A 13,882-nucleotide genomic window follows, 5' to 3' on the forward strand; every position below is an offset into this window, starting at 1 on the left:
GCCTCATGTGTGTGGCTCCCAAGCTCACCTAGGAGTCAGTGCCGTACTGCAACAGACACTGTGTGACAGTATGGCCTCCTGACAGTCGCGCACAGAGCATGAATTATAGATGACTGATGCCGCACTGTGAGTGAGGTGGCTGACATTAAACCAAAATGGCAAATGTGACACATAATGGTTATGATGTATTAAGGAGGGTACGCCTGAGTAAGTGTGAGCTAAATGCCTAAAATGGAGGACTCTCACGCTCCAAAGAGAAGGCCTTTCACAACTCCATAAACCTGCTTGTTCTAAACAGTGCAACAATTATTACAGTACTTAATGAAAGAGCATGTGTTTTCCTGTGAGTTGAGTGGAACATAGAGATGTAGTGGTACTTCAACCTTATATAGCCCATGGATAGAAGTGCCAGGGCTTAGCCCATTGCACAAAATTGCTGTTTATATGTTGGATATCATTCACCTACTCTCGTTGAAAGTAGTTATATCATCTTTGATATAAAAAAAAAAGACTGCACTAGTATCATACAAAGGGGGGCAGGTAAATTGCACCACTAATCAAAAACAACACAAACCCAACCATTTATAAACCCCCAAAATGTTTGATAAGATGTTGTGATGTTTAATGATGACATAAAGTAGGCAGGCGTCTTTGACCAGAAGAGTAAAGAGTCACATTTGCTCCTATTTTATGATCATAACAGATCTCCTGCTATTTATTCTTTGTATATATCTGTTGTATGGTGGTTCTTGTTGTTCTACCCAGACTGCACAACACATTTCCTAATTGAGGACAATAAATGAGTATTCTACATGCCAAAGCATTCTAGAAGTGGGTTTGAACATCTCCAGGAGCCTAGCTAGATTTAGCACTGTCTTCTTGGGTATGTGTCAGAGAGCCTGGTATAATTTACATTTTAATAATTTTGCAGACACTATTATCCAGAGCAACTTACAGTAGTGAGTAGATACATTTTTGCGTTTTTCCCCCCATAATGGTGCCCCATGGGAATCAAACCCACAACTCTGGTGTTGGCAAGCACCATGCTCTACCAACTGAGCCACATGGGACCACTGATCAGCCCCTTCTCCAGTCTGCTAGATGAGTACTGGCTCTCAAGTCTCTCCATTCTCTCACTGCCGGAGAGCAGACAGGTGGAACATATGAGATCATAACAATAATCAGAGCCATGCGAATGCAGCTATGTAAATTCGATGTAAATTCCCTCTGTGTTGAGTGTCCTTCCCAGTAGCCTATACTCATGGCATACAGCATGACTAATGGCGGAAGGATTCTCCTCTCATGCAAATTACATTGATCTGATGAATGGAAAAATAATCGACAATAATCAGCTCGTTTTTGCGTGTGTCATCGATGTTGGCCTGATTAGAAGTGCGCAGCACATTTTCCATGGGGGACCAACTTGGCTGATAACCCCCCCATCACATTAGGGCTTTGGCCTTAACAGATCACCACTGCTCAACTTCTGCAAAGGGGAATTCTTTGTTGGTGGAGGCGAACTTGTCTTATTTAAGAGCGACGGGATGTTGGATGAGGAGCTCTCCCATTGCTCGCACAGTGTAATCACAGCGTTTTAATCTACAAGACACAGCACCTTACCTGCAGCTAGCAGCCAGTCACATAAAAAAAAGAAAATCACAGTGACTCAGTCGCTCACTAAATCCCTTTGCTTTCCCAGCCAGAGCAAGACAAAGCAAGGCAAGGAAAACATCACTAGGTTCTTAATGAGAGCCCTACTTCAAGCCTTCTAACCGGAGATAATCCTAAACATCTAAACCACCCACCGCCCCATAAAACAAGACGTGATGTGCTAACGTTGCGCTAGTTACTACCTGGCCGAGGTAATAAATCAGCTTACTTTTGCTTGTTTTTTTCCGACCAGAACGTTTTTTGGCTGCCGCTCTGCTGTACCAACGTGTTGTTGTTCACTGCACCCAGGCTTTTTCTAGACCCTGCACACAGCTCCAAGCTTGCAAGCCGTGTCTCTCTGTGTCAACTCTGATGCCGCTGCCAGAATCAATAGCTTTCTCATTGGCCGTGGAGTTGAATCTGGTCTTCAATAAAATGTCCCAGCCCTTGTTGGAGGTGCTTGTTGGGGGCTTACTGTTGGTCCAGTTTTCTTGTCGCAAGCTCTATTCTGGTCATCAGTTGTGTGTTTACAACCTTGAACTGGCGTGTTGGTTGGCAGCAGTAGTGCCAACCCCCAGAGGACTGCGTCTTCCACTAGAATTCTGCCTTTTCTCTAATGAGGCAAAAAACATATGCCCTTGGACAAGCTGGGGAGAGTAATAATGGTTGTGTTTGAATGGAGAGCCTGACAGGCCATAGGCTGGCACATACTCCTGCACGCGCACACACACTCCTTCTCTCCCAGAGTCAGTGAAGCATAGCCCCATCTGTGCACTGTGTGGGGAGCATGTTTCCCATACTGCTTCACACGAACACTTTGCTGGAAGTCAGAAGTATCTCATGAAAACATAGCAGGCAGTAAATGTAGTGAGTGAGAGTGAGAGAGAGAGAGAGAGAGAGAGAGAGAGAGAGAGAGAGAGAGAGAGAGAGAGAGAGAGAGAGAGAGAGAGAGAGAGAATTTAGAAATAAGAGAGAGTTCAGTAAGTCACAGCCAGGGCTGCAAATAGTTCCCATCATGTCTGGCACAGACATGAGCCTCCAGTGTCATCATGACACTGACTTGGTTGTCACGGTTACCTTCTGGCAGAGTGACTAATGGACAAGGTGGAGAGAGGGAGATAGGGAGCGCATGAACAAGAAGTGGGAGTAAGAGAAATATTTTCATTATGTTTATATTGTAAATTAATAACTTAATTTCTAAGGTGCGCTTTGGCAATATGTACATTGTTACATCATGCCAATAAAGCTATTTGGATTGAATTAAAAGAGGGGGAGACACAGAGCGAGACATAGAGAGGGAGGTAGAGGAATATAGAGAGAGGGGGAGACAGAGAGAGGGGGTGACAGAGAAAGAGGGAGAAAACAAATAGAGCAAGAGGAAGTTTGAGAGAGGGAGACTGAGAGAAAGGCAGAGAGAGGGAGGGAGACAGCGAGAAAGTGAAGAAGAGAGAGGGGACAGACCAAGAGAGAGTGGAAAGCCTCTGCCACTCTGTTTGCCTTAACCCACTGTCTCAGTCATGTTCCAATTGACAGGTTGTTTTATGGGACTTGTCTACAGTATAATTATTAAGTTTTCTTCAGTCTTTGGTGAGATTAAAACACTATTAGCGCTCCACCATCATACTCTCCAGCTGTTGCATTTGTTTATGACCAAAGTGTTTAATGACACCTCCGCTTTAGTCACCTACACAATTAGGTTTAATGAAATACAGTGCCGGCACATTGAGCAGGAGAAACATGGGGTGCTGGAGACTTGTTGAAGAGAAGAGAGGAAGATGGAATGTCACCTCCTTAGCTTGCAAAGAGAGAGAGAGAGAGAGAGAGATTTTTGAGTGAACAGACTCACTCATACATCATTGAAAGGTTGGTCATGGCCACGTCAACACCATTATCCCAGAAACCCTAGACTAACTCCAATTTGCATACCGCCCCAACAGATCCACAGATGACGCAATATCTATTGCACTCCACACTGCATTTTCCCACCTGGACAAAAGGAACACCTACGTGAGAATGCTATTCATTAACTACAGCTCAGCGCTCAACACCATAGTGCCACTAAAGCTCATCTCTAAACTAAGACACATGGGACTAAACACCTCCCTCTGCAACTGGATCCTGGACTTCCTGACAGGCCGCCCCCAGGTGGTAAGGGTAGGTAACAACACATCTGCCACGCTGATCCTCAACACGGGGGCTCCTCAGGGGTGCGTGCTCAGTCACCTCCTGTACACCCTGTTCACCCATGACCATGCACGACTCCAACATCATCATTAAGTTTGCTGACGATACAACAGTGATCACCGACAAGAAAGCCAATAGGGAAGAGGTCAGAGACCTGGTTGTGTGGTGCCAGGATAACATCCTCTCCCTTAACGTGATCAAGACAACATTTTAGTCATTTAGCAGACACTCTTATCCAGAGCGACTTACAGTAGTGAATGCATACATTTCATACCTTTTTTTTACTTTTGTACTGGTCCCCCATGGGAATTGAACTAACAATCCTGGAGTTGCAAACACATTGCAAACACCATGCTCTACCAACTGAGCCACACCAAAGGAGATGATTGTGGACTACAGGGAAACGATGCCCCCATTCTCATCGACGGGGCTGTAGTGGAGCAGGTTGAGAGCTTCAAGTTCCTTGGTGTCTACATCACCAACAAACTATCATGGTCCAAGCACACCAAGACAGTCGTGAAGAGGCCACAACAATGCCTATTCCCCCTCAGAAGACTGAAAAGATTTTGCATGGGTCCTCAGATCCTCAAAAGGTTCTACAGCTGCGCCATCGAGAGCATCCTGACTGGTTGCATCACTGCCTGGTATGACATCACTGGGGCCAAGCTTCCTGCCATCCAGGACCTCTGTACCAGTCGGTGTCAGAGGAGGGCCCAAAAAATTGCCAAAGACTCCAGCCACCCCAGTCATGGACTATTCTCTCTTCTACCGCACGGCAAGCGGTACCGGAGTACCAAGTCTAGGTCCAAAAGGCTACACCTGTTCTATTCGGCGCATTTGACAAATAACATTTGATTTGAGCACACAATGTTTGTGTGTGTGGAATTGCGTGTGTGTATGTGTGTGTGTTTAAGTGCTCTCCCACCACCGTCCACCCTAGTTGCCGCCGCCCTGATTTTGCTTTGCAGCAGCTGCAATTTTTGTTCCCTAGAATTACACAAATGTTAGTGTTCACCCTTCACGCTGTAACATTGGCTGCTCCTCAATGCCGAAATATTAACGCTAGTTAAGAGTTGGCGTGTTTAAATATTTATGCATGTTTGCATAAATTATTCATCGATTTTTTTATGCTACCCAAAGAGTACTCTGTTTTTGATGAGAGACTAGAGCATTTCCATATTGCAAGGTAATCCCAGCAGCACAATATTTGTGGCTAAACCCCATGATGTACATAGGCTCTGGAAATGATGGAAACTAGATGGTAGAGGACTGTTTGTTGAATAGCTTGACAGCTTTCAGTTAGAGTCATTAGAAAGTGAACACGCTCTGCGTAACAGTGTCATTCACTTCAAAGTGGATAACGGCACCGTCAGATTCCTATTTCAGGAGTGTATTTCATTACACAGGTTGATCCTGTGTGGCTCAGTTGGCAGAGCATAGCACTTGCAATGCCAAAGGGTGTGGGTTTGATTCCTGCTGGGTCCACCCATACCAACATATTTGTACACATGACTGTAAATTACATTGAATAAACGTGGCTGCTAAATGCCATAAATTACTATTAGGTTATCGTCAGATGATTTCAAAACGAAAGTAGAAATTACAGTGCCTTCAGAAATGATTGTGTAGTAGTATAGTATGTGATTCACACCCCTTGACTTTTCCCAAATTCTGTTGTGTTACAGCCTGAATAAAACATTTGTTAAATTGAGATTTTGTGTCAATGACCTACACACAACACCCCAAAATGCCAAAGTGGAATGATTTTTTTTTTTAAATGTTTTCAAATTAATAAAAAAATGGAAAGCTGAAATGTCAGTAAGTATTCAACCCCTTTGTTATGCCAAGCCTAAATATGTTCAGGAGTAAAAATGTGCTTAACAAGTCACATAATAAGTTGCATGGCCTCTATGCAATAATAGTGTTTAACATGATTTTTGAAGGAGTATCTCATCTCTGTACCCCACATACAAATATATGTAAGGTCCCTCAGTTAAGCAGTGAATTCCAAGCACAGATTCTACGACAAAGACCAGGGAGGTTTTCCAATGCCTCATAAAGAAGGGACCCTATTTGTAGATGGGTGAAAATAAAATAAAACTGTGAATATCCCTTTGAGCATGGTGAAGTTATTAATCACACTTTGGATGCTGTATCAATACACCCAGTCACTACAAAGATACAGATATCCTTCCTAACTTCGTTGCCGGAGAGGAAGGGAACCACTCAGGGATTTCACCATGAGGCTAAAGGTAACTTTAAAACAGTTACCATGCCTTCAGAAAATATTCATGCCCCTTGACTTATTCCACATTTGTTGTGTTACAGTCTGAATTCAAAATGGATTACATTTATTCTTATCCATCTTCACATAATAACCTATAATGACCAAGTGACTCCATGTTTTTAGAAATGTTTGCAAATATTTGCCCATTATTCTTTTCAAAATCCAAACTCTGTCAAATTGTTTGTTGATCATTGCTAAACAACCATTAACAGGTCTTGCCATAGATTCTAAAGCAGATTTAAGTCAAAACTGTAGCTCGGCCACTCAGGAACATTCACTGTCTTTTTGGTAAGCAACTCCAGTGTGTTTTAGATTATTCTCCTGCTGAAAGGTGAATTCATCTCCCAGTGTCTGGTGGAAAGCTGATTTTGCCTGTGCTTAGCTCCATTCCGTTTCTTTTCTATACTGAAAAACTCCCCAGTCCTTAACGATTACAAGCATACCCATAACATGATGCAGCCATCACTATGCTTGAAAATATGGAGAATGGTACTCAGTAATGTGTTGTGTTGGATTTTCCCCAAACATAACACTTTTTATTCAGGACAAAAATGTAATTGCTTTGCCACATTTTGTGCAGTATTACTTTAGTGTCTTGTTGCAAACAGGATGCATGCTTTGGAATATTTTTTATTCTGTACAGGCTTCCTTCTTTTCACTCTGTCAATTAGATTAGTATTGTGGAGTAACTACAATGTTGTCAATCCATCCTCAGTTCCTCCGTCCCGCTGTATCCCTTTAATCAAAGACGTGTACTGTGGGTTATAGGGATCAGGGAACCTAGGTAAAATTTCAAAAACACCCATTCAAAAGCTTTAGACTTTTATTTTCTTTGTTTCTACCGCGGCAAGTTAGCCTTTGATAACATATTAGAGGTAGAGTACTTCTTAATCACTAAGAAGTACCTTTCAGAATCACCTTTATTCGCCAAGTACATTTACCTGTACCAGGAATTTGACCTGGTAAAGTGGTGCTGGCATTGCCTTACAATAAACAGTTACACAGACAGATACAGACAGATAGAGACAGATACAGACACAAATACTGTAATCAAAGAATATGTCTTGAATTCCTGACTATGTATTGACAAATGTTATCTCTGTTGTTGTGTTTTGCAGGTTGTGGAGACGAACCTCGTGGCATTCGACTGTCACTGGATCATCATCAATGAGGTCAGTGCTGAGGCAGCCACGTTGTCTGCCACGGTAACACAGTAGGGGTACTGCCGAACACTGAGAGAGGGGAGGGTGGGGGGAGAATCATGAATGCATACAAACATGCTCACAATCCAAATACTCCAAAATGCTCACAAACATACATGCTTTACTGGTTTTCACATGTTACTGCTGGAACATCGTTTGAATCCCACTTCTAATTTAACATTCGTTTCATGTTGAAAGGACAGCAAGGGCCAGGTTTTCTCTTACTTTAATATGGATGAGGGCTTATGGTTGTAATAATTCTCCTTTATCTACAACTTACCACACTGACGTTTTTCGGAGGGAAAAGCGGAAGCATTCATAATTGATCGTTCCCCTTCTATATACAGTATGTATGTGGGGACGTGGGGTATGGCATGAAAACCGTCTGGAACGCTCTGCCCTCTCTTCTCTTCCTCCATCCCTTTCTCCCTCTCTCCCTTGCTCCCCTGCTGTTTGGCTTGTTTCACATGGTGGGGCGAATGAGGACAAACGCCAACGCACTGATCCAAACTAATACTGACAAGTGTGAAAAAAAAGAATGCCATTTAAAGAGGAATTAAAATGGGGTCTGCCGATGACGGAGGGACATTTTTTAATCTGATAAAGTTGAGGCAGGAGGGATTTAGGCTGCTGGGGGATGTCCCCTGTAGTTTCCTGGATGGTTTGGAGGGAACTAGAGGGTGCGGCCGAATACTATCTCCTTTCTCCCTGAAATGTGCACTCATTCACTACTTCCCACAAACAATGGATTGGTGGAGGCATGGGCTTGTGGGAGTTTCTTATACCAGTCATTTCCTTTCAAATCAGTGAAGGCAAGTGTGCACAATCTGGTAGGAAGGAGAAACGATACGTTGTTTTCAATGAAACTTCACAATACTTTCGATTTGGCTACTGCGGGGCAAGAAGACCCCAGCTCCGCTACAACAATTGACAACTACGTGTCGTTTTCAAGGGATCGTTAAATAAATGTTAGAACTATTTGGTTTTAATATCATCACCTATTGGGCATAGTCAGAATCAAATGTTTACCGATCATGAAAGCAAGCAGTTACTTTCTGTAGAACGCTGATGATCGAGCTAAATGGGCGCAATTGTTTGGCATGGAATAATCGCAAGTTTGTTGGTCTGACTATGATATTACAACCAAATTTATTTAACAATCCCTTGAACACAGCACACAGTTGTCAATGGTTTTAGCGGGGCTGTGGGTCCCCTTGCTCCCAGCAGCCAAATTGAACGCTCTAACCTTATTGTGACGTTTTATTGAAAGCAACCTATTGAGCCATAGCCAGAGAGTCACAGTCCCCCATGTTATATGGAAGGCCTGATCTTATCTTTCTAGGATAACACTCTGGGTGTTGAAAGAGCCCAAATGTTTCTTACACCAACCTGAATCCTTGGACAGGCTAGGGATTCAAAGCTAAAGAACATGTCAGTAATACCAAACTAGAACAGACTGATAGCATTACTTCAACTCAGACTGAACAGCGTAGGTAGTAGCATCAAGTTATTCATAAATATACTAGGTGACAATACAGTCCTGGACCTCCTGTGGATGTAATATTGCTGGTCTATGTAGAGATAAACCCGCTCTCCTTTTTCAAATGTCAATCGCCTTAGCATTTTGCCCGCAAGTATTAGATGTCAAGTTAGATGACATTCTACTTGCAATATGGACTCCTAGGCATGGCTGATATGTCATGTATTCGAGACAGGATAATTGTGAAGAAAGGAGCCTGGACCAATTCCTAACTGTAATTAAGCCTTAACCCCAGTCATGTCCCAATCATTTACACGCACTGACATTCCAAGAGCTTTTAGTACACCTGTCCACTGAAAGTCAAAGTAGTGGGCGTTTTGTCAATTAGTGAGTTCCAGCACTTCGAAGGAGTGTGTGCTCTTGTTAATACCTCCCTGACAATGTTTATTTGCTTGCACGCTCGGGGCATGTCAATGCTTTTTTGGTGGCAAGTTCTGCATTTGAGAACTTTTCAGTGTTTCAGAGCTTTGCGAGATAATCGCTTCTTACATTTTCCTGGGTGGAATATTTTGGGCTGCTGCCCATTACAAAAGAGATTGGCTGTTGACATGGCAGGTGTGTAGTTGCGGTCTGTTTGGATGTGGAGAATGGCCACCAGAGTAATGATATGAGTGGTGTGTGTTCTTAGGATGTGGTCACCATCGCCAATGTCATGCAGCTTGGTTGGATTTTGGAGCTAACTTCTGCTCTCATCAACTCATCAGACCCTGCTCCCTGTGCTCTGCGTGCCCAGAGCAAAACAGGGAGAGATGTTTTTGGGGCAAAACGCCTGCCTGCAGTACGTCTGCCTGTCTGGCTGTATGTGTGTGTGTGTGTGTGTGTGTGGTGTGTGTGTGTGTGTGTGTGTGTGTGTGTGTGTGTGTGTGTGTGTGTGTGTGTGTGTGTGTGTGTGTGTGTGTGTGTGTGTGTGTGTGTGTGTGTGTGTGTCTGTGTTCATGTGTCTTCTTTTGTGCTCCTGCAGGAGATCTCAGACCAGGACGTCCAGGAGCTGGTTATGAAGTCTATCGGGCGTCTGACCCTGATCAGGCAGACCTTCCCCCTGCCCCAGAACACCAGCCAGCGCTGCGTCAAGCACAACCACCGCATCAACACCTCCCTCTGTGACCCCAAAGACCCCAAGGCTCAGACACTGGAGGTAACACACACAACAAAGCTGTGTACCAAATGGCACCATAGTCCTTATATAATGCACTACCTTTGACCAAAGCCCCCTCCTCCCCACCCCTTTTCCACCTCCCCTTCCCCCAATCACATGACTTCTAATGATCTTATAGTTGTTGATGGCACCAACATTGTTGCCACGTGCCCCAGGTTTGTGTTCTCCCCCGACATCCTAATATATTTTTGGGAAAGTGGGCCCACATTTTGTTTGTATCAAACATCATAACTCATTGCAATATTATCATGGAAATGTGGCATGTCATTTCTCTGTTGTTATTTGTATTTTTTTATGTGTCCCGGGGCAGCAATATGTGTATACAATTATTGTTGTACATCAAGGCCTCAATTACAGCAAAGGAAGGGAGGGAAAGAGAGTTTGTTCCCCATTATCTTATTGTATGACTAGTGTCAAACCACAATATGAAGTGTCATTAATATACCATTGATTTATGTGTGTATGTAGAGAAGCCTAGAGGGATAGATCTTGTGAAACTTAAAATGTAACAACCAAAGGCTGTGAGCAATGTATCTGCGTTGACAGGTCAGTGAAGGTACTGAATGGTAGTATTACCGGTGATAGAGATGTTCAGCTTGTATGAAATGTCACTGTTCTTAGTCCATTGAATGACTCCGGAAGGTACACATTGTACCCATTGCTTCAGGTTATATCAGTGACACATAGAGACTGTGCTTAGTAAGAGGCATAGAAGTAAGAGGCATTTTGTTCAGTAAAAGACTGACATCAGACAGACCGATAAACCTTTCATACAGAAAGGTATGCAGGAAGGCAGGCTGGCTTGCTGTCTGACACAGACAAACAGACAAGCAGGCAGACTTACAGACAGACAGTGTTGAGTGTGTTGTGAAGTGCTGAGGGGACAGACAGGGACAGACAGAGAGCAGGGGAAGTCAGTGGAGGACAGTGTGTGCCCGGTGCAGTGGTGAGTGGTGCAGTTAGGCCTGTTTTGTCTGTCAGTGTGGAGCCAGAGCAGCTCAGCGGTCAGGAGAGTGGCCCAGAAGAAGCCCAATTTCACACTGCGCTGGAGCGCATCATCTGGGTCTGCCTGACCACACTTTCTCCCCCCTCACACACACACACACACACACACACACACACACACACACACACACACACACACACACACACACACACACACACACACAGTCTTGTATAACTAACCTTGTGGGGACACATAATTCAGTCCCTTTCAAAATACTATTTTCAAAATACTAACCCTAAACCTAACCCTTATCCTAACCTTAACCCTAACCCTAACCTTAACCTGAAAACCTAACCTTAACCTTAACCCCAGCTCCTAACCCTAAACCTAATTCTAACCCTAACACTAATTCTAACCTTAACCCCTAGAAATAGAATTTTACCTTGTGGGGACTAACAAAATCCCAGTCGGTCCAATTTAAAAAAAAAAATGTATTCTGGGGACTTCTGGTGCATTCACGCACACACACTCCTTGCCCCCTCCTGGATTGCAACGCTCAGTGATCACCCAGCCTCTCACAGGAGCCAATCTCAGCAGGCAAGCCACTGCCGCTCCTCACGCTCCCAGAATTTCCATGACCGCCAGATGTTGGCCTTTAACTCAGCTTTGTTGCCCCCCCACACACACACGCACACACACACACACACTCAATAGTTGTTTAGCTCCAGTGCATCCATTCTGGCATTCTAGCTACCCAGGCCAAACCAACCCTCCCTCGCCCCCCTCCCTCGACCCACCATTAATTTCACACAAGTCAAATGCTTATTTTCCCACTGTGGCTGAAAACACAGACGGCCAGGAATAACAATAGTGTTTCTTAGTGAGTCAAGAGGATTTGCTGTCATGCTTTTTCCCTCTCTCTTCAGGTTGTCGCTCTTTTTATTCTGTCTGTGGACCAGTCCCTATGGAGCAGTTAGGGCACTGGGAGCTTTGTCCTTTTTCTGAATACAGAGTGCTCAGGCAGTTCATATTGGGCATTTTTTGGAGCATTTGCCTTGAAACTACAGAGTAATAATCCTTTGTTGCAATCCAGTACAACCACGTCCTGATCCCTCTTTATTAGTGTTTTTGCTTTGGAATGGAGAGAACAGCAAAGAAAAATACACGCTTACAAAGTTCCAGCCATTTTGTACGAGTCATTTTGTGTGTTTTCATCTAGTGTCCCACTCAATGTAATTGGTATTGTCTGTTCAGTGTGTGTGTGTGTGCGCAAGTGCAGTTGTCTGTGTGTGCACTTGCGTATGTGCACAATTGTGCCTACGTGTGTGTGATGAATGGAACTAAAGCACCATCCATCCACCATGCATATGTAACCGATGTGAAATGGCTAGTTAGTTAGCGGTGGTGCGCGCTAATAGCGTTTCAATCGGTGACGTCACTCGCTCTGAGACCTGAAGTGGTTGATCGCCTTGCGTTTCAAGGGCCGCTAACTAACCGCTAACTAGCCATTTCACATCGGTTACACATAGGTTTAAACCTATCTGAACATTTTCTCTGCGAATATCCGCAGCATTTAAACCATTATTCCTAATCATTATTATTATTAATGATGTGGTTGGAAGCAACAGTACAATCACCCAGCATACTAAAACAGGAGTTGTGTTTTGCACGGGAGCCTGGTTGCATCCCAAATTGCACCCTTTTCCCTATAAAGTGCACTACTTTTGACCTAGGCCCATAGGGGAACCCATTGGGCTCTGGTCAAAAGGACAAATAACTGCCAAAAAAAGGAAACAGCAACATAAAGTGTCTTAATTTGGCGTTGGTTCAACACAAGCCAGAACAGCTTCAATGCATGTTGGCATAGATTCTGGAACTCTATTGGAGGGATGCGAGACCGTTCTTCCACGAGAATATAGTTGTTGATGTTGGTGGAAAACGCTATCTCAGGTGCTGCTCCAGAATCTCCCATAAGTGTTTAATTGAGTTGAGACCAGACTGCCATGACAAATGGTTTACATCATTTTGTCAGGTATTTCTTCGTCGGAGGACGATAACGAAATCATCGTCGGAAAAAGATGACCAATACGCAGCAGAGTTGATATAGTTCATTTTGAACATTTAATAAACTCAAAATGGATATACAAAAATAACAAAACAAACTCACGATAAACTGACAGTCCTGTTAGGCTTACTTACTCTAAACACGAAACAATCACCCACAAATAACAAACACAAACACACCCTAATATATGGGACTCTCAATCAAAGGCAGATAGACAACACCTGCCTTCAACTGAGAGTCCCAACCCCAATTAACCCAACATAGAACCAGACATACTAGACTAAACATAGAATACATGGAAACCAAACAGTGCCAAAAAACCCCGGAATACTAAATCAAATGCCCCTTCAACAAACACACCACCCCGAACCACATAAAACGAATACCCTCTGCCACGTCCTGACCAAACTACAATACTAATTAACCTTTATACTGGCCAGGACGTGACAGTACCCCCCCCTTAAAGGTGCTAACCCTGGAAGCACCTTAAAAAAAACAACCAAAAAAACCAACCCCAAACAACAAAACCAAAATTCCCCTCTACTAAAGGGAGGGAAGGGAGGGTGGCTGCCGTCAACGACGGCACTGTGCTACACCCCCCCTCCCCAACCCACCTATATCTGGAGGTGGCTCTGGTTCCGGCCGTTCCAGGCTGTCGGGCCACTCTGGCATCGCCGGGGGGCAGTCGGGCCAGTCTGGCAGCTCGGGACAGTCTGGGCAGTCTGGCAGCTCGGGACAGTCTGGGCAGTCTGGCAGCTCGGGACAGTCTGGGCAGTCTGGCAGCTCGGGACAGTCTGGGCAGTCTGGCAGCTCGGGACAGTCTGGGCAGTCTGGCAGCTCGGGACAGTCTGG

The 13,882-nt window shown here is 44.2% G+C and overlaps 1 protein-coding gene across 2 annotated transcripts in view; it reads left to right on the forward strand.

The window, feature by feature from the left end:
- The window catches only part of LOC106580171 (glutamate receptor ionotropic, delta-2), a 609,807-nt gene that overhangs the window by 383,947 nt on the left and 211,978 nt on the right, over positions 1-13,882 (forward strand). For both annotated transcript variants that reach the window (XM_045704300.2, XM_014160933.3), the window contains exons 5-6: positions 7,240-7,293; positions 9,825-9,998. In XM_045704300.2, the coding sequence (XP_045560256.1) occupies positions 7,240-7,293; positions 9,825-9,998 (228 nt within the window). The remainder of the gene's footprint in view (positions 1-7,239; positions 7,294-9,824; positions 9,999-13,882) is intronic.

This window comes from Salmo salar, chromosome 20 (genome assembly GCF_965601325.2).
Source record: "Salmo salar chromosome 20, fSalSal1, whole genome shotgun sequence".
Taxonomy (NCBI): domain Eukaryota; kingdom Metazoa; phylum Chordata; class Actinopteri; order Salmoniformes; family Salmonidae; genus Salmo; species Salmo salar.